The sequence below is a fragment of the Protopterus annectens genome, chromosome 17.part0, assembly GCF_019279795.1.
Source record: "Protopterus annectens isolate FY-2018-M chromosome 17.part0, PAN1.0, whole genome shotgun sequence".
In the NCBI taxonomy this organism is placed as follows: Eukaryota; Metazoa; Chordata; order Ceratodontiformes; family Protopteridae; genus Protopterus; species Protopterus annectens.
In genome coordinates, this window is record NC_056751.1 from 601483816 (window position 1) to 601510282 (window position 26467).

The 26467-nt window shown below is 44.4% G+C and overlaps 1 protein-coding gene across 1 annotated transcript in view; it reads left to right on the plus strand.

The window, feature by feature from the left end:
- The window catches only part of PPP6R1 (protein phosphatase 6 regulatory subunit 1), a 3522349-nt gene that overhangs the window by 1516808 nt on the left and 1979074 nt on the right, over positions 1-26467 (plus strand). The window contains exon 10 of the mRNA XM_044059463.1: positions 20506-20649. Coding sequence (XP_043915398.1) covers positions 20506-20649 — 144 coding nt within the window. The remainder of the gene's footprint in view (positions 1-20505; positions 20650-26467) is intronic.

Genomic DNA, 26467 nt, shown 5'->3' on the forward strand with positions numbered 1-26467 from the left:
TTGTTGTTGTCTTTCGGCTTTTCCCGGTTAGGGGTCGCCACAGTGGAACTCCGGTCCGCTAATGATTGGCAGTAGATTTTCACGAACGCCTAGGTGCCAGCTCGACTTTCAACCTTCAGCGATGGCACACCCATTTACGCATGTCTTTCGAATGCCCACCCAACGGACACCTGACGTCTGGGGCAAGAAAAACTGATGTAATAATGTCAGCTGCATGCTGTATGCCCCTGACTACCTGACGTCACAGAAGATGAGACAGCAACCGTTGCAGGACCCAAGACTTTGATAATCAGGCTGACTGAGGTCTACTGCAAGCAGATAACCCAAATATGATGACTGCAACAGTGAATACACTCGAACATCTACATTTATGGTAAGTGTACACAACTGTACTGTGTCAGGCCCAACTGCTTTTCTCTGGTTAACTTTGCGAAGTGTCCTCAGGACATCAGCTGGGTTGAGGGTGAGCATCTTCTCTTTACGTTGGGCATTTTCTTCACTGTTGCTCTGTTCCCTTCCACAAATCTACTGAAGTAGACGTTCATCTTATTTAGGAATTTCTTGTTGTCCTCATTGCGAAGATAGGGGTCTGTAGACAGTTGTGGACTGATCACCTTGCCATAGGCACCTGAGGTCTTTTTGTTCAGAGAAGTAGCTCTGGAACTTTCTACCATAGGCACATTTTGCTTCCTTCACTGCCTTGTTCAGATTTGCTCTGCTGCTCTGAGGGCTTCCCTGTCTATAGACCTGAAGGCATTAAAGACCTGTTCTCTAGTGGTAGGAGTGGGAGTTGTATTTGATGGCATTTATTAAGGGAAGGTTGGGGGGGTGGTAAAGTTGGAGCTGAATGGAGGTTCTCCCATTCGATGCTTGGCTTGGGAGTGCCTTCTGTGTGGAGTCTGCATGTCCTCCCCGCGGTTGGGTAGCATTCGAAAGACATGCGTGCGTAAATGGGCATACCTTCGTTGAAGGTTGGGCGTCAAGCTGGCACCTCAGCATTTTGTAAAAATCTACTGACAGTCATTAGCGGACCGGAGTTCCACTGTGGCGACCCTTTACTGGGAAAAAGCCAAAAGACAAACAACAACAACAAGGTTTGTTATATCTTCTGGCTCAGTATAGGTGGCTCCATTTACATTGAGCTCTGCACACATTTGTAAATTGCCTTTGAGGTTCCGGACATAGCTAAAGAATGCTTTGTAGTTGTCCTTGGCCTGGGTGGCCAAATTTACCTCAGAGTTGGCTTTGGTAGACCTTATTTGTCCTCTGAGTTTGTTTAATTTTTTATGAGTTCTTTTATCTTGGTGGGTGCCGCACCTCATAATCTTTGCCATGATTTTCTTCCTTCTGTTGTACGTTTTTGATTTTGTGATTCCACCAGGATGGCTTGCTTTTTGAGTCAGTTCTGCACTACTTCTGCGTGGGTACACCTGCCTCTTTTTTCGTAGCTGTTAACACTTTCTTATAGTGTTTCTGTGAACAGTTCTGAATAGGCAGCTGTGTTCTCAGGGTTTATGGGGGCTTGACATTTTGCCAGGTTATCCCTTAATAGCAGAAAGTTCACCTCAGGATAGTTTCTGAAAATTCCAAGGTTAGCTGGTGTCCAGGTATTATTTTTGTTCACCAAAGACCTTTTTATGGTACCTATTAAGCTAACATGCCATTATTTAATCATCCCTTGGAATATGTAGTAATGTATAATCAAAATTACTTTTCTAAACCTCTCCTTCCTCAGCTTAATATGCTGTCCTCTATCTGTTATTCTCCTTTTATGTCTTTATATCTTTCTGTCATTTTATCAGCCTCTTACCTTTCTCTTGTATGTTCTACCACCTTTAGCGTACTGTACTATTTATCCTTCATCATTTCTCCTTTCTCATCACAAAAATTATTTTTTTTCTCTTCCATCTATTTTAACTATTCATATTCACCATGCTTTAAGCATACTGTATTCTTTTTCACAGTGTTTCACCTGCTACTGATCTGTATAGGTTCATAGGTGTGTACTAGGCTAATGGCCCTGGAGCCTTTACAAGCCTAGCCCACAGGATTACCCTGGCATCTTGCCACCCGACCTTAGTTCCCAGTGCCTCTGTCGAGTAGAGCCACTGGAGTGATCCCCTGGGTGAATTTTCTATTTCTCATCCACTCATCAAGATTTCTCTTGAAGAGGGCCAGTGAGGTGCTCCGCTTGACATGTATGGGAAATCTATTCCATAGCATGGGCAGTTTCTGGGTTATGAACCAGTCCCTCCAGCTTGTTCTGTTGATTGTGGTAATGAAGTTGAGGTCTCTGGAGCACGTAGTGCGGAGGGATTGTGATTTCTTTAGATGTCGCATTTCTAACAGAGCTGGGTTAGACATGGCTTTGTAAGTCGAGCAGAGATCGCCTCTAAGTGGGTGATATAAGACAGAGAATAGTTGGAGTTTTTTGAAGCTGTCTATATAGGACAAGTATTTAAGGCCCAGGATCCTCTTTGTGAGGTACTTTTGCAGTCTCTCCAGTTGTTTAGTGAGGTACATGCGAAATGGGGCATTGTATTTGATTAGCCTAATGAGGGAAGAGTAGAGGGAGACAATCACCTCTTTCTGCCTGGATGCAACACCATTAGTAATGAGATGTGCCACATAGAAGTACTTTCTGACCACAGTGGCAATGTGGTGGTCAAAAGAGAGGTTGCTGTCAACCTGTGTTCCCAGATCTCTTATAACGCCTTCCGTGTTCAGTGGACTACCATCAGTGTGGTAATTCATGGGAACTGGGTTTTCCCAAAGGGGATGACTACCCATTTTTTGGCATTGAGCTTAAGGCTGTGGTTCTGACACCAGTCGTTGGTCTCAGTGAGGCCTTTCTGTAGGATGTCTGCATCACTTGGGGAGTTAATTATGGCTCCCAACTTGCAATTGTCTGCGAACTTTGTCAGCCAGAGCCCCTTTGTGTTGGCCTGAACTTCAGAGAAGTAGAATCCAAACAGGAGAGGTCCCAGGACCGAACCCTGTCGGACTCCACTCGTGACTGGGTTGGCAGTCTGACTTGGAGTCAACTACTTTCACACTGTGGGTTTTGTTTGTGAGCCAGTTTGCAACCCACCTAGTAATATATGGGTTGATGCCTAGCTTAGTGAGTTTTTCTTTGATTCCTGAATGGGGAATGGTATCAAAGGCCTTGGCCAGATCAAGGTAGGCTGTATGAACCAGCTTGCCTTCATCCACACCTCTGGTGACTGACTCAAAGAAGTCAACCAGATTGAGCAAGCATGATCTAGGCTTTACAAAACCAAACTGTGTGGGATCCAGAGTTTGGAGATCTCCTCTATCCTTGTTTATTATGTCCATGATGATGTGTTCCATAGTTTTGCATGTCAGACTTGTCAGGCTAAAGGGGCAATAGTTCCCAGGGTCTGTAGTCGCTCCTCCTTTGTGGAGAGGGATGACTGTAGCAGTGCGCCATTCGGTAGGGACAAAGCCTGAGGTAAGGCTGTGATTGAACAGGGCACACTGGTGAGGTGCCAGTTCACTCTGTAGTTCATGCAGAGCATAGCCAGGGATATTGTCACATCCCATAGAAGCTGTATTCTTGGCCTTGGGCAGTGCTGTTTTAACCTGTGCAGCAGTAATACTGGGTGGCTGGCAATCTACTGGTATTGTGATTCGTCCTTTGGTGGGGGTTGCTTAACTTTGTAATTATAGTTCACGACTATGTTATACTTGTAACACTGTTTTTTTTAACTTTCTTACTTTTCATACTTCATTACTTTATGAACCTGCAGAGTATGTCTGCTTTATTATTGCAATTTTCCTAATATGTTTCATTGTAACTTGTAATTATTTTGTATTGGAGTCTTTCTACCCAGGCCTTCACTGAAAAAAGGACTTAGTTGCTCAGTAGGAGCATCCTGGTAAACATAAATAATAAACAGGACTCCTGACACAAAGTTTATTTATCACATTAACTGGCTCTTCTCTCTCTAGTAGGGCGTTAAATGAGATGTTCTTTCTTGTAGCCTTATCCTCTTTTTGGTTGGTTGTCAGTTGCCTTCAGGCATGTTTTTACAGCTTCCAGTTTTTCCTTTTTTTTTTTTTCTGCCTCCATGTCCTGCAGAACATTGTAGTGGAAAGTTGAGTTTAACATCCCTATACTGCTTATTAGCTGCCGGTATGGATTTCTCTAACTAGAAGTCAGTATTTCCAGTTTTTGCATTTTCTACCAGGTCTTCTAGGTCTATGTGTATCAACTGTAAGGAAGCTTATTCTCCCAACTCACTGTCATTCCATTCAGAGGAATTCTTGGCCTTTGCACGTTGGACCGTTACTGCACTCAGACTGACTGCTGCTACAAAAGCTATAACTATTTTTTCACCCACTTTTTAACTTTTTTCCTTTACTCTTTGTTATGCATATCGCATTCTAGAGATGACCTACAGTAATATTCACAAATACGTTATAGCTTAACATCATTTTTAAATAATTTTCCTCGTAAATTGTAGTGATTTGATAGGTGTGTTCACACATTTTCATTCTGGCAGTACCAGTCTCAAAATGTAGTTTTACATTTTGCAGAGGGCATGTAAATGGTTACACTTTAGTGCTAACTTGTCTTTTTTAGACATATTATGCATAATATATGGATAGAAATTGAAGATGTTAAAACGATGTAAAACAAAAGGATTAGTCAAAGTGAACTTTGCCATTCAGACTTCACACAAGTTGTATTTTATTTTGCAGCTAGTGGGTATGATACGAGTGGGGGTGTATTTGAAGTTTAATTAGGTTTAGAAGGGTATTCATAATATCTTGCAGTGACTGTGAATATTTGCGAGAACAAGTTAGATTAACGATGGGAGCATTTGAAGTTAAAGTAAGGGATGGGCCATTTGAGTGACTGGTCTTCAGAATGCAGCATGAATAGGTTTACTTGGAGGATTCACTTTTCCTTTACTCAGTGCACTCTGCTGGCATCTGTCTCTGGTAAACCTTAAACTGCCCCTTTTTTTTTTCTTGTTGCATTTAACAAAGACCAGCTTCTCTCCTGCTACAAAGTTTGCATTTTATCTCCTCTTGTCATCACAAGTAGTAGTACAAGATTTGCTTTCTGACATAACATGGAAGTTTTAAAACTCTTAAATATGTTGTCAGAAAAAAATTACATCATCAAACAGCATTATATTTTGGCAACTGTCTCAAGAGTAGTATTGTTGGTATGAGAGGAGATCTGAAGGAGGAGGAGGAGGAACTGAACCCCATAAAGTGGTTGAGTTAGCAGCCATGGTCAGAATCTAGGATAAGTACCATGATAGATTAGGTAGTTTAAAGGGAGTGCTAATGGAATGATACAGTGCTTTGGCCCCAAGCCATTACAAGAGAAGAGGCTTATAGAATTGGTTTATGTAACACAACAGTGGAATAGAAAGAATCTGAGTTATACTCTAAGGAATCTGAATTTGCCAGGAGCAGACTGAGAGTTTGAGCTAGAGGTTAAAGTGGGAGTAGGACGGTGTTTGTGGTCTTGGACTTTGAGGGGTTCTTCCACCTGGTGCAGAACTTAACTAGAGAGGATTGAAGTCTGGGTGTAGTTCAAACCATGTCAGAAGGAGTAAGGGATGTCTAGGTGATGATGCTATTAATGAACAGTGATCATGTTACTGTGTGATTTAAGGTTGGGATGTTGGGTGGAAATGCAGAGGCTAGCATAATATAAAATTTTAGGAGAATGAAATTTTGCTGTGTGTGAGGAGAGGTTGGAGATGAGTCTGGAAGACTGAAGAAGTAAATAAGCTTTGAGAATTGGTCAGAGATGTAATGCTTCGGATTTAGGACATGTCTTTAAGGAAGCTTCAGGAATGGAGAAAGAGGACGCATCTCGAATGTGTATTGGGGCAAGACCCTCACTGCAGTCCAGACAGACCAGTGTTGACTTTTGTGATAGAATGTGAGTCTCTGATTTTGGCTTATCCATCTTTGGAGGAAGGAGGCAGTCTTGACTGCTGCATTGCCAGCATGTTTTCGTGAAAAAGGAGTGCAGTATGTGGTATAATGTTCAAGTATATGTGCTTGCATATACCAAGCTGTGTTCTGTGCTGAAGTGCACATGTGCTGGGGAAAGCGCAGCACGCCTGGTAAACCATATATAAGCCACCAGGGAAAAGGGTGAAGCTAATCGAAGAAGAAGAAGAAATTAAAAATTCATCAGATGGCTGCTTAATGCCCTTATACTAGCCAGTCTACATTTGTGGCTTGCCATGTAAGCAGGGAACCAGTGGGTTGAGTACAATCATAGAGGTGAGAGCTGGATGGTCAGAAGACATGGGGGAGATAGACCATTTGTTGGAAAATAGGAGAAGACCAATGTGGGAGTTGGCAGAGGGAATCAAGAAAGAGAATTTAAACTCTCTTGGGTATCTAGCAGTGGGATTGAATAGTGACAAACCTGACCAGGACGAGCCTGGATGGGAGGAAGATACTGAAGATGGGAAATAGCAAAGGTATTCACTGAGTTCTTTGCTCCAGTATTCACAAAGGAGATGGATTGAAGACATGCCTTTGGAGGGTTTCTTGCAGAGCCTTCACCGAAAATAGGCTCTCTCCTATTCAGACTTTCCTGGTCAACAAATGTTAAATAAAATAAATAAGTAAACAAACAAACGTGTAGGATATAATAAGAACAGCAGTGGGGGAACACAAGGCTAGCACTAGAGAAGAAGGGACTGTACTAAGGGTGAATAAGGTGCAGAGACCAGATGGGCTTCCTTTGAAGGTCACATGAACCTCTCCAGTGAGCTGTCAAGTCTCCTTATGGAGATCAACAAATCATTGGTCAGTACAGATGGGCTTAAGGGCTGGAAAATTAGTGTGATACTGTTTCGCAGGGGAGATGAAGAGGAATCATGGAATTTACAAGTCCTGTTAACCTAACTTACTATAGGGAAATGTTCACTGATTTTTTAATGGATAATATCCAACATGGTTTCGTAGCCAGAAGGACTTGACAATCAGATCAAATCCATGATGTTCTTCATACCACATTGCTGCAGTCCTAACACTTGGGTAGTCCGCTGTCCCAGTCGGCCCGAATATCAAAGTATATGGCTGACGCCGGTCAAGGCGCATTAGTCTGACGTCAGAACGTCAGGGTACAAATGCGCATGACCGACGTCATATCCTCAGTCTTTTTTGCCGCATGGTCCGATGCAGAAGCAGTTTTGCAAGTGCAGGTTGGCGTTCTGAGATTTTCCGAAGTCGGAGTTTCAGACCGAATCCAAATTGGCTAAGTACCCCGTTGGGGATTATTTTGTTTTTTTCTTGCCTCAGTATTTTACCGGATGTCAGAAAAAGTGAATAACTGTATTTCTTGTGGGAAACAGATACCTCATAGGGATTACCATACCTTGTGTATACCTTGCCTAGGGCCTGAGCACGACGTTGTTGGCTGTCGCTCTTGTGCTAGATTTAACAAACGCACTATAAAGAGAAGATTAGATTGTGCCAGGTTAGTTTTGGGAAGCGGTGTAATTATAAAATGCCGTCGGATGCTCCGGCCCGCTTCAAAAAGCGCAAGGACAAAACAGCAAAGCCTAGGCTGGAAGAACCGTCCGTCCCGGACGCCGGTTCTTTAGAGGGCTCGGTGGAGCCAGGGTTCAGCCAGAAATTTCTTTGGAATCCCAGGAGAGCCTTTATTACTGCAAGATGTGACCTCTCAGGAGGTAGGCCAGGCGGAAGGGGCTTCTCAGGTGGCTGTTCTTCCCTCCCTTCCTAAGGTGGTTAGGCCCTCCCCTGCTGTTTCCAAGGCTTCTCCCAGGGGCAGGCCAGGTTTTGTTTCAGGAGTTACCCCTAGTTCTTCAGGGTCTGTACCTAAGAAGCATATGCTTAAGATGGCAGAAGATTTGATTACAATGATTAGAGGTTCTATGCCCCCTCCTGATAAGAGGCCTAGGGTGGAACCTGAGCTTGGGAGTTTTGAGCAGTGTTCGGATGCTTCTGAGTCTTCGGCTGAAGACTTGCAGGAGTATTCCCCTTACTCTGATTCTGATGTAGATGATTCTACTCCTTCTGCTTCTCCTCCTGAGGATTTTTCATTTTCAGAGACTCTTCATTCCATGAGGGAGCATTTTAAATGGGAAGGTCAGGATTTCTCTGATTCCAGGAAAAGGCTTAGGAATTTTTGTTTCTACCCCAGCATAGGCCTTTAGCTATACCTCCTGTTCTAGATGTGGTAGAGGATGTTTTTGCAGAGGCTTCTCTGAACCCTGACTCTTTGCCTCCTGCTCCAGTTAAACCGGATAGATATTATAGGGTGCCTGAAGCTCATAAGTATCTTTTAAGAGTCCTAGGGCAGACCCAGAAACTGTTTCACAGGGGCCTAAAGGTGTTAAGGCTTCTGTTGTTAAAAATCCTGTTCCTCCAGATAAAGAGGCTAGGGCTTTGGATAGATGGGGAAAGAAAGTGTATACTTCTTCCACTTTGGCCATGAGAGCTTTGAATTGCCAGTTTCACATGTTGAAATACCAAAATTATCTCCTTTCACAATTAAAGTCTAAGGTAGATGCTTTGGCGGAAGGTATTGAGTGTAAAGAGTTGCAGGATTTAGTTCATGTTTCTGAACAGGTGGGTAAGCATTCTTTGCAATGTGGTTTTGATGCTGTGCAGGCCTCTTCAAGGGTGGCTGCCACTGGTTCGGTTCTTCGCAGGCACGCCTGGTTGAGGGATCAGAATTTAGCTGAGCATGTGAAAACAAGGATTTTAGATGCTCCTTTACAATCTGATGTGTTGTTTGGTTCCTGTGGAAGCAGTTGTAGAGAAAATGGAAGACAATGCTAAGTCTGTGCAGACTGTTAAAGATTTTTGCAGGTTCAGCCTCCAAGTTTAGTAGAAATTGGCCTACCAAGGGGTGGACATATCCTGCTTATGATTCCCAGTCTAGGGGTAGGTCTAGGCGTGGTAGAGGCAGAGCTCAAGGTTCTTTTAGGCCTAGAACAGGGAGTTCACCTGCTCAGTCTTCTGGTGAGGGCAGGGGTCAGTCCTTTCGTAAACAGACACAATAACCTGCCTTTTCAGCTGCCAGAATCTTCTCGGCTGGCAGCACCTTTGGGAGGAAGGTTGGCACTTTTCAAAGAAAACTGGAGTTTAATTACCCAAGACAGATGGGTATTGGATATCATTCACCACGGTTACAGGTTTTATTTCCATACCTTGCCTCCTTTCAAAGGCATGCCAGACATTCCTCCTCAACAAAGGAAAGAGGCTCACAAGCAAATTTCTCTGTTGCTCCAAATAGGGGCCATTCAGCCGGTTCCTGTGCCAGAAAGGGGCCTAGGATTTTATTCTCGCCTGTTCCTAGTACCAAAAAGGGGAACACGTGGAGACCAATTTTGGATCTGTCTATCCTCAACACTTATCTGGACATTCCCAAGTTCAAAATGTTGACGTTACAACAGCTTTTACCTCTGCTGGGCAAAGATCACTGGATGGTAACTTTGGATCTCAAGGAAGCTTACCTTCATGTTCCTATCAGACTAATTTGCAGGAAGTATCTGCGTTTTCGAGCTGGGAATTCTCATTATCAGTTCTCTGCATTGCCCTTTGGCTTATCTACTGCCCAGAGTATTCACAAAGGTTCTGGCTCCAGTGATAGCTTTCTTCAGGCTAAAAGGAATACAAATCTATCCTTATTTGGATGATTGCCTGATTCTGGCTCAAGGAAGGGACGTGCTTCTTCAGCATTTGGAATATGTGATAGCAGTGCTAAGATGCCTAGGGTATTCTGTGAGCGAAATAAAGTCCAGTCTAGTACCCTCTCAAGACATGTGCTTTCTGGGTGTGAGACTGAATACAGCAACCCAGATGGCCTTTTAACCCCGGACAAACAAAAGAATCTTTCTCTTTACTTCCATCAACTATCTCATCAGTCCGGGCTGACTGCAAGGACAGTCCTTCAAGCCTTAGGGTTCATGGCATCTTGTATTCTGGTACTTCCCAATGCCAAACTGCATATGAGGAAGCTACAATGGTATCTCAAAAATGTATGGACACAGCACTGCCAGGATTTGGACACTGTCATTCAAATAATACCTTGCATTCAAAAGGAATTTTTGTGGTGGGCTCAGGAATGTCACCTAAACAAGGGACTCTCTGTGACCCGGCCAGAGGCGAGTCAGATTCTAACGACAGATGCCTCAGACACAGCTTGGGGAGCTCATCTGAATGGAAAGTGGATACAAGACAAGTGGCCTGCCAGACTGCAGCATCTACATATCAACATTAAGGAGATGTTAGCAGTCCAGTTTGCATTACTGGCTTTCAAGGATTTACTTCTTCCAGGGCAGGTGTTGATTCTAACAGACAACACAACTGTCATGTGGTACATCAACAAACAAGGGGGAACACATTCTTATCCTCTATGCAGGCAAGCAATGATTTTGTGGGAGACTGCGTTAAGCTTGCAGCTGAATCTTCAAGCAAGGTTTCTGCCAGGAGCACAGAACTCCTTAGCAGATGTGTTAAGCAGGCAAATCATGGATCCCCACGAGTGGAAACTGGATCTTCATGTATTTCAGACATTGACAGTGTCATGGGGAACTCCAGACATAGATCTGTTCGCTTCTCCACTAAACCACCAGCTGCCAAAGTTTTGCACGAAAAGGTTTCATCACACAGCCTGGAAAGTGGATGCTCTTTCTTTCAGTTGGAAAAATCTTCATGTGTATGCCTTTCCACCTCTGCCTCTCCTCCCAAAGGTACTTCTAAAGGTCAGACAAGACAAGCCAAGGATGATTTTAATAGCTCCGGATTGGCCTCGGCAGCACTGGTACCCATTGCTGAGGAGTCTGGTAAGGAAGCCTCCATGGCCCTTACCTTTGATTCCACACCTATTGTCTCAGAAGGACGGGCATCTGCTCAATGTCAAGCTTCACTCTCTTCATCTAACAGCTTGGCATATTCTGTTTTGAACCATAGCAGGTCTCAGCTTCCTCAACAAGTTTTGAATGTGATTATGGAAGCCAGAAGACCTAGTACAAGGAAAGTGTAGCAGGAAAATGGAAGAGATTTTTATTTTGGTGTGCAGCAAAGGATTTGGATGTTTCTGAGCCGAATTTGAGTGTGGCTCTTCAATATCTTACTGAGTTATTGGACAAAGGTTTGTCTTTCTCTTCCATTAAGATTCATGCTGCAGCAATTTCAGCTCACTATGATTGTGACCCACCATTGTTTTCTCATCCTTTGTTCAAGCAATTTCTTAGAGGGCAAAGAATATAAGACCCACGTAGAGCTCCTACTCCTGCTTGGGACCTCAATTTTGTGTTGGAGAAACTCACTCTACAACCTTTTGAGCCTGCAGCTACTGCTGAATTGAAATATTTGTCATGGAAGACTGCTTTTTGTTAGCCATTACATCTGCAAGAAGGGTGTCTGAATTGCAGGCCCTTATGGCGGTTGAGCCTTTCCTGATTTTTCATAAGGATAGGGTATCTTTACATACTAATCCTTCCTTTATGCCTAAAGTGGTTTCTAGTGTGGCTTTAAACCAAACTATTCATTTGCCTACCTTTTATGCAGATCCCCAAAATAAGGGGGAAAAGATTTTGCACACTTTAGATGTACACAGGCAGTTGCGTTATTATTTAAGCAGGACTAAGGATTTTAGGCAGTCTCAGCAGTTGTTTCTTTTGCTTTGAGTTCTCAGGGCAAGCCTGTGTCAAAACAAACTATTTCTAAGTGGATTGGGTTTTGCATTGCATTTTGTTATTCCCATCATGGCAAGGAGATTCCAGCTGGGATTAGGCCTCATTCCACTAGGGCTACTGCCACTTCTACAGCATTTCTAAGGGGGGTGGCAACTAAGGATATTTTGGAGGCAGCTACTTGGAGTTCAGTGCATACTTTCTCTAAGCATTACCACCTTCCTCTCTACTCTAAGGGCTGGTTTTGCCACGGCTATTTTGCAGGGCATGTTGTCAGCTCCTGCTTCCTTATGATTTGCCAGCCTCCCTTACCTCTGCTTTGGGATTCTACCCAAGTGTTAGGACTGCAGCAATGTGGTATGAAGAACATAGTACAGTTTTGTACCTACCATAAATGTAGATGTTCGAGGATCCACATTGCTGCAGTCCAATTTACCCTCCCTCCTTCCCCTCTGTGTTTAGGGGTGGTTGTGTGGGTGAGGTTATACTCTTGTAAATTTGTATATATTGTATATATATTTGGTGCAGGAGTGTGTGGTGTTTTTTGGTTTTAGCCTTATCTTTTTAGGGTCTTCTGACATCTGGGGCAAGAAAAGACTGAGGATATGACGTCGGTCATGCGCATTTGTACCCTGACGTTCTGACGTCAGACTAATGTGCCTTGACCGGCGTCAGCCATATACTTTGATATTCGGGCCGACTGGGACAGCGGACTACCCAAGTGTTAGGACTGCAGCAATGTGGATCCTCGAACATCTACATTTATGGTAGGTACAAAACTGTACTTTTTTATGACTGAGCTACAGGAGAACATGACATGGGATTATTGGTAGTAATGGCCTTCCCCATGGTTTTTGACTCAGTTCTGTATTTATTGTTAATAAAATTACTGGGTTTGTGAAAGTTGTCTTAAGGCTGATGGGACTGGATTGTTTGAAAAGTGTTACACAGAGGGCCATGGTGAGTGGGAAAAGATCAGAATAAGGGAAGTCATTAATGGAAAGGTCAGTTCTTTGTCCTTTATTTTTCACATTCAAGCACACTTCTGAGGAAATGTAAGATGTTCATCGTCTTACCCTGCTGCAGTCATCACACTTAGGTTATCTTGTCGTCAGGCGGTCCCGCAGTCGGCCTGAATTCCAAAGTCTTGGTCCGGCGTTGGTTGCTGTCGCTTCTTCCCTGACGTCAGTGCGCCAGGGGTATATATGATGCATCCGATGCCATTTTCTCCAGTCTTTCTTGCCGCACGGTGCCCGAAGCAGAAGCAGTTCGCAAGTGCCGGTTGGCCGACTCCTGAGATTTTCAAAGTCGAATTTCAGATCCGAAGTCTTCAGTAAAGCTAAGTACCCCATTGGGGAAACTTTTCTTGCCTCAGACCGATGTCAGAAAAAGTTAACAATTGTATCTCTTGTGGGAAACAAATACCTCATAAGGATTTTCATTCTTATTGTATACCTTGCCTAGGCCCAGACCACGACGTCACTGGTTGTCACTTTTGTGCTAGGTTCAATAAGCGTACTATAAAAAGACGCTTTGATTTCGCACGAAACTACTTTGGTAGAAAATTTAACTACACAATGCCGTCGGAGCAACCGACTAACGGTGTGCACATAAAACGCAAGGATAAGGACAGGCAGCCTAGACCCAAGCCAGACTCGGAGGCCTCGGCTGGGCCGGTCTCCGGTTTTCAGTGAGGCTCCTACGCAGCCCCTGGCTACCGCAGAATTGGAACCCAAGACCGCTTCTGAGCCTTTGGCGGAGAGTGCTAGGCCGACGCAGCCATTTTCTTTAGCCCCTACCGACGACATTGCGGAAAGAAATGTCGGTGCTGCAGAAACACCTTCGGTTTCTGAAGGTGTCTTCAGACCGACGATGCTCACTATAAAAGCGTATCCTAAGCTTAAGACTCCTATTAAACCAAAAAATACTGCACTTCAGTCTCCATTTCAAGGCCCCATGCCTAAGAAACAGATGCTTAAAATGGCTGAAGATTTGATCTCTTTAATCAGGGGTACCCAACCCCCCCCCCCCCCCCCGACAAAAGGCCTAGACAAGAGGAAGATTATGCCTCCTCTGATCAAGTGTCCATTTCCTTAGGCTCCTCTGAGGACCAAGATTACTCCTTTCCCCCTTATGAAGATTCTGATGCTGAGGATTCCATTCCCTCAGCTTCTCCCCTGAAGACTACTCCTTTGGGGAAACTTTACACACTATGAGGGAACATTTTCACTGGGAAGGTCAGGACTACTCTGACTCAAAGAAAAGGCTCAGAGAGTTTCTTTTACTCCCCCAGCACAGACCTCTTGCTATCCCCCCAGTTTTAGACATTGTGGATGATGTTTACTTAGAATCTAGTTTAAATCCAGATTCTCTGCCTCCTGCTCCAGCCAAACCAGACAGATATTATAGAGTGCCTGACTCCCACAAATTCCTTTATAAAAGCCCTCTTGCTGATCCAGAGACTATCTTCCAGGGTCCCAAAGGGGCTAAGGCTTCTATGGCGAAAAATCCTGTACCCTCTGAAAGGGACTCCAGAGCACTAGACAGGTGGGGGAAAAAGGTTTACACCTCAGCCACTCTAGCTATGAGAGCACTAAATTGTCAATTTCACATGCTAAAATACCAGCAATTTCTAATGCCTCAAATAAGACAAAAAATGAGCACACTCTCTCAACAGTCTGAATTGAAAGAAATGCAGGATCTGTTGCATGCAGCAGAACAGGTGGGCAAACATACTTTACAATGTGGATTTGATTCTTTGGAGGCTTCCTGTAGAGCAGCTGTTACTGGGTCTGTTATACGTAGGCATGCTTGGTTAAAGGAACAAACTCTGCCTGATCATGTTAAAGCAAAGCTTCTAGATGCTCCCTTACAGCAGGATGTCCTATTTGGAGTTAAAGCAGAAGAAGTCTTAAAGAAAATGGAGGATAAGGCAAAATCTATGCAGACGGTCAAAGATTTTCTGCAGGTTCAGCCCCCCTCGCTTTAGCAGAAATTGGCCAACAAAAAATTGGTCCTTTTCAGCTACTGACAGACCTCAGACGGGTAAATACAGATGTCCAAGAGGCAGAGAACAACCACAAACCCACTACAAACCTCGACAATGGGGCACTGCAACACAGAAGGGAGGAGAAGACAGGCCCCAAACTACTAGAAGGCAAACTCAATGACTTAAACCACATATGGCCAAGCAAGACTCTCTTGGCAGATCCCTTGGGAGGAAAATTAGCACTTTTTTCAGACAACTGGCACATCGTCACAAAGGACAAATGGGTCCTAGACATAATTTCACAAGGATACAGATTCCATTTCCACACCTTGCCAACGAAAAGAGGAATGCCAAACCTGCCACAAAATCAATGGGCAGAGGCACAAAAACAAATTACAGCTCTCATGGACATGAGAGCCATTCAACTGGTACCTACACGGGAGCAAGGCCAAGGATTTTACTCAAGACTCTTTTTAATCCCCAGAAAGGACAATGCCTGGAGACCAATTCTGGACCTTTCAATTCTAAACACCTTCTTACAAGTACCCAAATTCAAGATGCTAACACTACAGCAGCTTCTTCCCATGTTGGGCAACAAAGCATGGCTAGTAACGTTGGACCTCAAGGAGGCATACCTGCATGTCCCTATCAGACAAAATTGCAGAAGATGCCTCCGTTTCATTGCAGGTTCAACCCATTACCAATTCTCTGCACTGCCCTTTGGCTTATCCACTGCGCCCAGGGTTTTCACAAAATGCCTGGCACCAGTAATTGCATACTGCAGACAGAGGTATTCAAATATACCCATACCTGGACGACTGCCTCATCCAAGCAGAAAGCAAGGACATCCTCTTACAACATCTGGCTTTTGTCAAACATCTTCTAAGTTGCCTAGGGTACACAGTAAACAAAAAGAAATCAAAACTAGTACCCTCACAAAATATTACATTCCTGGGTGCCAGCTTGAATACAACTGCCCGGAAGGCTTATCTGACACCAGACAAACAACTACAACTGACTCAATATTTCAAAATAATGGCAACAAAGACCCAACTCCCTGCAAGAAAAATTCTGCAGGCCTTGGGCTTCATGGCATCTTGCATACTACTAATACCATTTGCAAAGCTGCATATGAGGAAATTACAGTGGTACCTAAAAAGCGTATGGTCTTGACACAGCCACAGCTTGGACACAATGATATCTCTCATTCCCTGCCTTCAGCAAGAGTTTCTAAGGTGGTCACAGGCATGTCACCTCAACAAGGGTCAGCCTTTCACCTTGCCCCCAGCCTGGCAAACTATGACAACAGATGCATCAGACTATGCCTGGGGGGGGCACACATGGCAGGACAGTGCGTTCAAGGCATATGGACTGCAGATCAAAGGAATCTGCACATCAATCAAAAAAAGATGCTAGCTGTACAGAATGCTCTGACAGCCTTCAAGAACCTCTTGCATCCAGGACAGCTTACAATAAGGACGGACAACACCACAGTAATGTGGTACATAAACAAACAAGGGGGTACACAATCCTACCCTCTATGCAGACAAGCAATGACCTTGTGGAACACAGCACTGGCTTACCAAGTTCAGCTACAAGCTCAATTCCCGCCAGGAAAAAAGAACACATTGGCAGACGACCTCAGCAGAAACATCATGGATTCCCACGAGTGGAAACTGGATCCACAAGTATTTGCAATGATAACTCAAAAATGGGACCACCCAGACATAGATCTTTTTGCCAGCCCCCAAAACTATCGGCTAACCAAATTTTGTACAAGGACACTTCACCATCAAGCTTGAAAAGTGGACGCACTCTCATTCAGTTGGAAAAACCTGACAGTATATGCCTTCCCTCCATTGCCCCTTCTGTCAAAGGTGCTTCTAAAAGTCAGAAAGGAGAGACCATGAATGATACTCATAGCCCCAGACTGGCCACGCCAGCACTGGTACCCACTATTAAGGAATATGGCCCAGGGCCCACCTTGGATTTTACCACAAATTGCCCATTTGCTCACGCAGCAAGACAATCAGATTCTACACAGCCAGCTTAAAACCTTAAATTTGGCTGCATGGCAAATCACCTAAGCATCCAGCCAGCTCCTCTTCCTCAAGCAGTTATGGATGTTATTCTGGAAGCTAGGAGGCCCAGCACCAGGAAGGCCTACTCGGACAAATGGAAAAGGTTTTGCGCCTGGAACCAAGCTAAAGGCCAAAATACCCTTCAGCCTCACATGCCTCAGATTCTACAGTATTTAACTGAGATGTTGCACAAAGGACTTTCTTTTTCATCTATTAAAATCCACGCCTCAGCTATTTCAGCCCTCTACAACACGGATCCACCCTTATTTTCACATCCATTTCTAAGGCAGTTCCTCAGAGGGGCAAAAAACATTAGGCCCCCCCCAGGAGAGCACCTACACCAACCTGGGACCTCAACTTTGTTCTGGAAAAACTTACGCTACCTCCCTTTGAACCAGCTTTCTCTGCTGAGCTAAAGTTTATATCATTGAAGACTGCCCTGCTGCTAGCAATAACTTCAGCCAGAAGAGTCTCAGAGCTTCAGGCACTAATGGCAGTGGAACCTTTCCTCATTTTCCATCAAGACAAGAGTTTCTCTACGAGCTAATCCTTCCTTCATGCCTAAGGTGGTATCCAGTGTGGCTTTAAATCAAACCATCCACTTAACCACCTTCTTTCCAAATCCAAATCCACAGAACAAAGGAGAAAGACTCCTGCATTCCTTGGACATTCACAGGCAACTTTGTTACTACTTGGATAAAACTAAGGTTTTCAGAAAATCTGACCAGCTCTTTGTATCCTATGCTGCAGCTTCACAAGGGAGGGCTATATCAAAACAGACCATTTCCAAATGGATAGGACATTGCATTTGTTTTTGCTATACCCATCATGGAAAACCAGTTCCTGCTACCATAAGGCCCCATTCTACCAGGGCAGCAGCTACATCTACAGCCTTCCTCAGGGGGGTGCCAACCAAGGATATTTTGGAAGCTGCAACTTGGAGTTCAGTACACACCTTCACCAAATGCTACCACTTACCACTTTACTCTAAGACTAGAGTTGGTTTCGCCACTGCAGTTCTGCAGGGCCTTCTAGCCTCCTCTAACCCTCTTTGACTCCTCCTCCCATCCTTAGCTTTGGGATTCTACCCAAGTGTGATGACTGCAGCAGGGTAACACGATGAACATAGTACAGTTTTGTACCTACCATAAATGTAGATGTTCGAGTGTACACCCTGCTGCAGTCCAGGTTACCCTCCCTCCATCCCCTCTGACTAACTAAATCTTTACAATACCTTTCTGATGTATTTGCTTATAGCTGGAGGGATGCTGTGTTTGTGCTAAATTTCTTAGATTGGTACTAATTACTGGCCACCTTTTTGGGGGCACCTGACATCTGTGGCAAGAAAAACTGAAGAAAATTGTGTTGGATGCATCATACATACCCCTGGCGCACTGACGTCAAGGAAGAAGCGACAGCAACCGACTTTGGAATTCAGGCCGACTACGGGACCGCCTGACGACAAGATAACCCAAGTGTGATGACTGCAGCAGGGTGTACACTCGAACATCTACATTTATGGTAGGTACAAAACTGTACTATTCTCCTCCTCCTTGTGATGGAAACACTGCTGCAGCAGTACAATATAGGAGGAAGGAATATAAGGAAAGATTTGGGACGTCTGACCAATTAGGAAAGAAAGGTATCCGGATGAGCTTTGTTGCATGACAAATGCAAAATACTAACTTTATGCCTAAACAAATTAATTTTGCAGGGGTGGAGTGGAAATCATGGCAACAGATCTTGGCAAAGATCTAAGTGTACTTGATCCCACTTAAACTGGACCACAAGGAGTGTGAGGTGAGAGGGCAGTTGCAGTAGTTGTCAGAGAGATGGGTTGTATCCCCAGGCTGAGAGGCAGTAGAAGCAGAGCTGTAATGCTGACATTCTACTGAGCACCGTTTGAAAACGTTACTTGAAACAGTGGTTGAGGGCCAAACAAGGCAGACTTACTGCCCTCCCATCAGTTATTTATACCTGACAAAGACTTTCAATGCCATTCCAAACTCAGGCATCATAGATAAACTCTTCCAGCTAACTGTTAATCCCTATGTAACTTGTTCAGTATCAGATTGGCTCACAAATAAATCCAATAAGTTAGGATAGATGGTTCTACCGCCTCCAAACAGCCTATCACTAGTAATGTGCCCTAGGCTTCAGTGCGTGAGACATTCTTCTTTGGCTTTTACTTTTCAGAGGTCAATGTTAATGTGAAGGTTTTGTGTCTGCCCAAGTTTGCAGAGGACTGCAAACTTGGTTCCATTATAATCTCCCAAGAGAATACAAAGATCCTCCAAGAGGGTCTGACCATAGCTGGTGTCAAAACTAGAGACAAACTAAATTCCAAAAAGTGTATAACTGTATCCTTTGACAAGTATGACTCTCCTTGTTTATATCATGCTGACAGTAACCCCTTGAAAAGTGATTCTCTTAATGAGGGATCTTGGGAACTTTTACTGATAGTGATCTGTCCTTTGGTCAGCATGAATCTACTGTTGTGAGGAAATTCGTTTTCATTGCAGAGCTTACAGTGAAAGATATTGTGTCCAGATCCAGGGTTGTAATCATTCCATTCTACTTGGCAGTCATTAGGCCAGTCATTGAATATAATGCCAGTCTCATTATGTACCTGTTCAGTCACTTGTCACAACTGGAATGACCACGCTTTCTCACTAAAAAAATCATCAAGGGCCTAAATAATAAAAACGATGCAGACCATCTCAAAGCCTTGACACTCTTTTAATTGTCATACAGCCATTTGAGAGGGTGCCTTGTGCCTTTGTATATAGAGCCTCATCAGACCTTATTGTCTCAGACCTGTTGTACATTTGCAGCAAAGAACCGTATTCAAAGTTAATTTGGACAAATGGATGTGGCAACCTCCCATCCAACTACCCTGTTGAGCATGTCTGTCCCTCTTAAAGAGGAGCAACATGTAAATGTCTCAGCATGTCCTTGTTTGGCCTTTCTCTGGATTACTCATATTCAAAATATAAAGGCTGAAACTACCATCATAATGTAAGGCTAGGCTTCCTAAGATCCTCACAAATCAATAACCTAGTTAGTACCTATGAAACTGAGCCCTAGTCGTGCACAGCTTGAATATGTTGTGCATTTCTCAAGGTCATAAAAATAGATTTAAGGCTTCTGGAAGGAGTCTAAAGGAATGCTTCCAGAAAGGGCTATAGAATAAAGTAAAAATGTTGAAGGAGTGGTGTTATTCTTAATATAAATCAGAGAGACAGGATGGGGGGGACAGTAAGTCTGTCTTGTCAGTGAAGTTATATTCACAGTATTGTAGACTTGTCATTGTGTTGTCCTGCATTTGCGGGTCTGTATTTACGTCATAGTCAGGTATTTATTTTCCAGATATGCATGCAAGCATTAGTTCCAGCTGTGGGGTATTGCATAGTCTAGAAGGAACATGTGAGACCGGAGTATGGAATATGGCAGTTTTTTAAAATGTGAAATTAAGAAATATGCTTCTACTTGTTTCAGTTACTGTACTCTTGTCAGTTATTATCTGGTATGGTAAATAGTTGCATTTATTTTTATGGTAACAGACTTATGTTACTGCAATGTCTTGATTATCACATTAGTTCCAAGGCTTTGAAACTCCAGTTAGTCCTAGGTAGTGTTCGCCACTTATTTTAACAGTGTTGAGAGAATGCATCGATAATTAATAATCTTATTGTGCTCATTTTTTTTTTGTCGTGGTTTATGCTTGTACTTTTCTTTTTTTCTTTTCTTTTCTTTGCAGGACTTGTACTTCAAGTATGTATATAACAACTTCTTGCATTCGCAAGTGGAGCAATGTATCAGCACACTTCTGAATACCCCTCCACCTGAGGAAGAAGTAGAGAACAGTGGAGAAATGATCTCCGTCCACCAGCTCATCAAACATGTAAGTTGGAGTCGAGAGACAAGCACATAAATCTCACCACTTAATTTGATCCACTTCTATTTCTTCAAGTTCATGCATATTGTAACATGGTTGCTTTCATTAGTGTGTCGTCCCCCCCACCGCATATAAAAAGATGTGCACGTTGCATTTTTGACAGAATTAGCCAGAACAATAGAGAAGTTTTTTTTAATTGGTCGTCAGTGATGCAAAAAGGTGAGGTTGACAGAGTAATGTGGATAGTATGATTTTGTAGATTCTACATTCATTTTGATGGCTTTTTGACTGAGACATTGCACAGATTGAGTCTTCACATAGGGAGATGAATTTTATATGGTAAGCAGCCATAGCTGATATTTGTGAGTTGCTCATAAGATAGATAAATGAGGATCATAATGTTTGAATTGCTATTTTCTCATTTTGTTGATTATAAAATATGCCTAGGTTTAACTTGCCTGATGTAAGTACATATAATGCATGTTCATTAAGAACACTTTTGCCACATGTTCCTGGAGCAGTATGTAGATCATATGTTTTAACAGTTTACTATCAAAATTTCAAACTGAACTTCGATTTCAAACTGAACTTCGTCAACTGCACTTTGTTCGAACACGGAAATTCGAACATGGCAATGTCAGACATCAAGCCCCTATCTCGACCCATGTTAAAACCCGTTCCTAGTTTGGCTTTTGATGTTTGACATTGCCGTTTTCGAATTTCTGTGTTCGAACAAAGTGCAGTCGACGGAGTTCAGTTCGAAATTTTTATAGTAAACCGTTTTAACACAGCCATGATGTCTGTCTCTTCACCACTCCCAGTCTTAATTTTTAAGCTGTAAGTTCATAGTTTACAATGCAGTGTAATTATTTTCATATTTACCACGTTCGCTTTGCCCAGTAGAACTGGTAGTGATGGCATTCAAAATCCCCATCTTTATTTTTAAAACCAGTAAGATACAGGTTAACTTCTTCTGGGCAAAAGAAAACTGGAGCATAGTGCTGCTTTTTCACAGTGTTTAGAGAAGCATTGCTCTTTGCAACATTGCTGTCTTATGCTGACATTGTTTCTTTCTAATTCTCATGTTGTTAAGTTCCCATGATTGAATTTGCACTTGGTACTTATCTGATGTAATTGGATTCAAAAGCAGGAGAGGTTTACTTAGACACTTGAAGGAAGGTGATGTTTTGGCGTGCATGTTTGTCTATAGGATTCTTTTGTGCAGCAAAGTGTACCTGAGCAGACATTACCAGATTGTTGCAATACATTCTTTTTTTTTTGCTTTTATTAAGTGCATTCCACTACTGTTCATTGAAAGCTGATCTCAAGGCTGTCATCTTCAGCAACTCATTCATCCAGATTTGTTTTGTGCTGTGAACGTCACATTCAGAAAGGCAGCTGGAGCAAGAATGCCTCCTGTCTGAAGTGATAGCAAATAGCCAGCTAATATAGTTAGCCTGTCAGAGATGTGTTCATTTGGGTTTTATGTAACACACTGTGGATTCTTGTAGTGGCTTATCTGATGAACACAACAAGTGCTTTTTTTATTCTTTGAGCTTGTGGTTGAGTGTCAAACTTTAACAGTGAATGTGCTGTGAATATATGCATTATTTAGCTGATCCTTTATGAATCATTCATATTAAAATTAATTTAAATCTTTTTCTGAAAATGCTGCCCATTAGGTCTTTGTCCATCTGTAGATTTAGACAGATTCTGAGATTTTGAAATTTTCTTAAACTTGCTAGTTGCTGCTTTGAACTAGCAGCTAGCCATCAAGTATGAGGCAGCCACAGGCCAGCCTCTCTCTTTTTTATTATTGAAATTTAAGCCAGAAACTAAATAGAGAAATAAAAAATGCAGCCATCCGGTTTGACTGGAGGTTGGATTGTTTGTACTGCTGGCTTGATTAATCTTTGTGTATCTGTTGTACTGCAGGTAATACGACAGTATTTTATGTGTGTGTGTGTGTGTGTGTATATGTATATGTATGTATGTATTACACTGAGTGAACATGAATACTATGGTGGTATGTTGTACTTAAAGTCAGATACTTGTTTACCTGCATTTATACTTTTTTCAGCATGGTTATCATTTTCTTGTTCAGTGTTATACTGGTAATTTATTAGTCATTAAAACAGTTTGTATTAATGAAGCTAGAGTAACACTTTAGCAGTGTATGTTTTGGGTATGGCGATTGCAGGCTTTTGCTCGTGGCTTATTGCTTTGGACAGAAAGGTAAAGCCAGAGTGACCAAACACTGACATTTGTAAATATGATGTATTAGCATGGTGACATTAATTAAAAAAAAAGTTTTCTTAATTTTTTTTTAAACCTTATACAGTGAACTCTCAGTTAAACGGCACCCATGAGGATTGGTAGATGCCGGATAACAGTAGATCTGATGTTGTAAATCTTCATTCATTCCTTATGATTAGGACTTCGGTTCCGTCCTTGGAACCGACATGGCCCATACACAAGCCCACACCAGCCAAAAACTCTCAAGCTAAGTCCTACCCATTGTGCCCCTCTTCCAGTCTCTCCAGATCTCGTTTGCCGCATTCCCTACAAGACGTGTCAGGCCAGCAATCTCAAAGCTAAGTGTTTTTTCAGTAACTAAAACTCTTTAAAATTCTTTAAAAAAGTTCTTAAACGTATTCTTTTGTAGTTGTTCGTTTCTCATCTTCTTTCGCTAATCTTCCTACCCTCTACCACGAGTAGTTAAAGTACCATCTGAAGTAGTTAACTTCATTTGTCCATCAACCTGTGGGTATCGGATCCATATCAGATCCGAGCCGGCAGCTTCAAACAGCTAAGATCTGAGCTCCAAGCTCCTCCCCTTACCCATAATCCCCTGCCATCCCTCTCTGACCTCAGATCTCGTTTGCCGCGGTTGACTCAACAGCTTTGAATGAGTTCCAGGTGTGGGAGTTAGTCATTCTGTGAGAAAAAAATTGCTTTTCTAAATTTTCTGTAGTGTAATATTGCTTGTTGTTTTGTGTGTTGCCCTTGTATTAAAAACCCTTTAGTTTTAATATTATCTGGTTAATTTTTAGTGTAGTTCATTCCTCCCCGTGTGTGTGAAGGAGTGTGTGTTGGGCCTTGTGTTGTTTTTTTAGTTTAACTATGTCTGAGGCCCCAAAAACCTTTTTCTCCAAATGCACCGAGTGTGGCTATAAGCTATCCCTGGCGGATGGCAACATTCGGTGTGTTATTTGCCTTGGGGTTGACCACCTTTCCTCAGGCTGCACTATTTGTGCAGCCTTCAACCCCAGGGCTCTAAAGGACAGGAGATCGAAGCTGATTCTGGCGGGACTTTTGCCCCCGGATTCGGCTTCGACCTCCTCTCCCTTGGGTGGCACCTGCCGTGGCAGTGTCCCCTTCCACCCCTGCTCCACTGGCCGGGATTCAACCTCCCACCTTAGGCCAGGAGGAGAGGGATGCTAAGCGAGAGAAGAAGAAGGAAAGACACCACAAGCGGCGGGCCGAGTCTTCCTCCTTGGCTCTGCCGGCTAAACAAGCTGCTTCTCCCAGGGCTTCCGGGCCTTCTCCTTCCCGGCTCCATTCACCTCGCTTCTCCCTGGAGCCGGAGGAGGAGACCCAGTTGCCTTCGAGTTCATCGAGGCGGCACTCCCGGCCCACCTCGGGGGCCTCCTCTAGGTCCACCCGAAGCTTGTCCGATGTAGATATGGACCAGATGATGCGTAGGTTCCTCCAGGCCCAGCTGCAGATGGGAGTGCTCATGCCCCCCCCCCTGTGGGGGGGGAGCTCGACCCCCTTTTTCGCCCCGATTGCTCCTTCTCCGACCCACTTTCGGGGTTCGGAGCCTTCGGATCCGGGTTACATAGGAGCCGGGGGAGGTTCGGCGCCGATAGTTCATCGTACTTCGGCTCCGACCGCACCCTCGAGTTTGTCGGGTCCCTTTTCGGATCCGAGTTCTCGGAGCTGAAAGCTGAGCTTTGGATCCGGAGGGGTCAGTGTGTCTTCGGCTCCGTCTCAGTCGGAGTATACTGGCCCTTCGGATCCTATTGCCTTGGCGCCAGCCCCGATCCACACATCTGATCTGAGGAGGCTGCTCTCGGATCCTAGAGAGAGCAGTTCTCCCTCTGCATTCGATGTAGTGGAGAGGGTATTGTCAAGGGTTCCAGGCCCCAGGCTCCGACTACGGATCAACCCTGCACTCTCTGTCAGACGGGCCTACCTTACATCACCCGACCCCAGGGACATCCTGCGCCTACGTCCCAGGTGGTTCCCTTAGAGGAACAAGATGTGGTTGGTGAGGCCTCTTAGGACAGCCCCCCTGAGGAGGTCCCTCACAAACGTAAGTGCAAGAGGAGGCACTTGGACTCACCTGAGTCTTTGACAGAAGACACGGACTTAGAGGAAGGGGAAGGTTCCCCAAGGTCACCCCCCCCGAGGACGTCTCCTTCAGAGACATTATGGAAATCCTTCGAATTAGAGGGGGATGGTCAGCCCAAAAGCCTTCCTCAGATGAGTCTGTGTTCTTGGAGGCGTTTGACGCAGGCCCATCTACCTCTTGGGTGTCCCCTCCCGCCGATCCCCTGGTAGATCTCACCACTACCAGGGCATGGAAGGAACCGGACACTGTTGAGCCCATTCCAAAGAGGCCAGATAAAATCCTTAGCCCCCCCCCCCCCCACTGATAGGGCGGTATGGAGCAAGGGTGCTCCTGTAGATGCCATGTTGGTGGCGGCTGCCACCAAGAGGGAATGAGCCCAGGAGAGTTCCTCTGTCCATCCTCCCGACAAGGAGTCTCGAACGATGGACCACCTGGGGAAGCTGATGTTCGCTTCAGCTACCTTCGCGGTGAGGTCGCTGAACTATATGGCACACGTCATACGACTCCAGTGGGATCTCATCAAGGAATATGCCAGGTCACCCCCAGAGTCCATGTCGACTGAGGATAAGAAGGTGTTCTCAGCTCGAATGGCCACTCTCAAGTCCATCTCGAACACTTCTATGCGGCTCCTCTCCCATTTAATGGAAGGAGCCGCTAGAGCTAGTGGAGCGGGCGTTGTTTTGAGACGACACGCTTGGCTCCGCCTCTGCAGTTTTGCGGAACCCTTCAAGGCATCCTTCGCAAATGTCCATTTTGACGGTTCTTCGCTTTTTGGCAAGACCGTCCTCGACATGCTGGTCCATAGCGAGAAAGACAGGAAGACGTCTGCCATCGGAGTCCGCTTCTCTGCTCCCTAGAGGTCCTTCTCCAGGAACCAAAGGGTACAGAAGAAGATGTGGTTCCGGAAGTCTCAACAGTCCCGTTTTGCTCCGGACCCCTCGTCCTTCAGAGGCAGAGGAGGACAAGGTGGACGCCAGCCCAGAGGCAGAGGGGGACCGAAGAATTGAGTGAACCCTTTTCGGATCGGCCCGCGCAGCAGCCCTGAAGGGTTACCCGACTGTTCTACTCTGGAGGCAGTTGGGGGGCGTTTCTCGAGGCACCTAGCAGTTTGGGAGTCAATTACAACAGATCGCTGGGTGCTTCAAATCATATCCAGAGGTTACAAAATCCCCTTTCTGAATCCCCCGCCCAGACCCCGTAGCCTCCCCGATGTCCCACCCAATCAAAGGGAGGCAGCAGCCGCAGAAATAAAGCAGCTGCTAGAAAAAAGAGCGATCCAGTGCGTCCCCCTAGACCAGTCCGGATCGGGCTTCTACTCCCGGTTCTTTTTGGTGCCAAAAAAGACGGGGGACTTAAGGCCAATCCTTGACCTGTCCTTACTAAACCTGTCAGTGGCCAAAGAAAAGTTCCGGATGGTCACCATTCAATCCATTCTCCCCCTCGTGCAGGAGAATGACTGGATGTGCT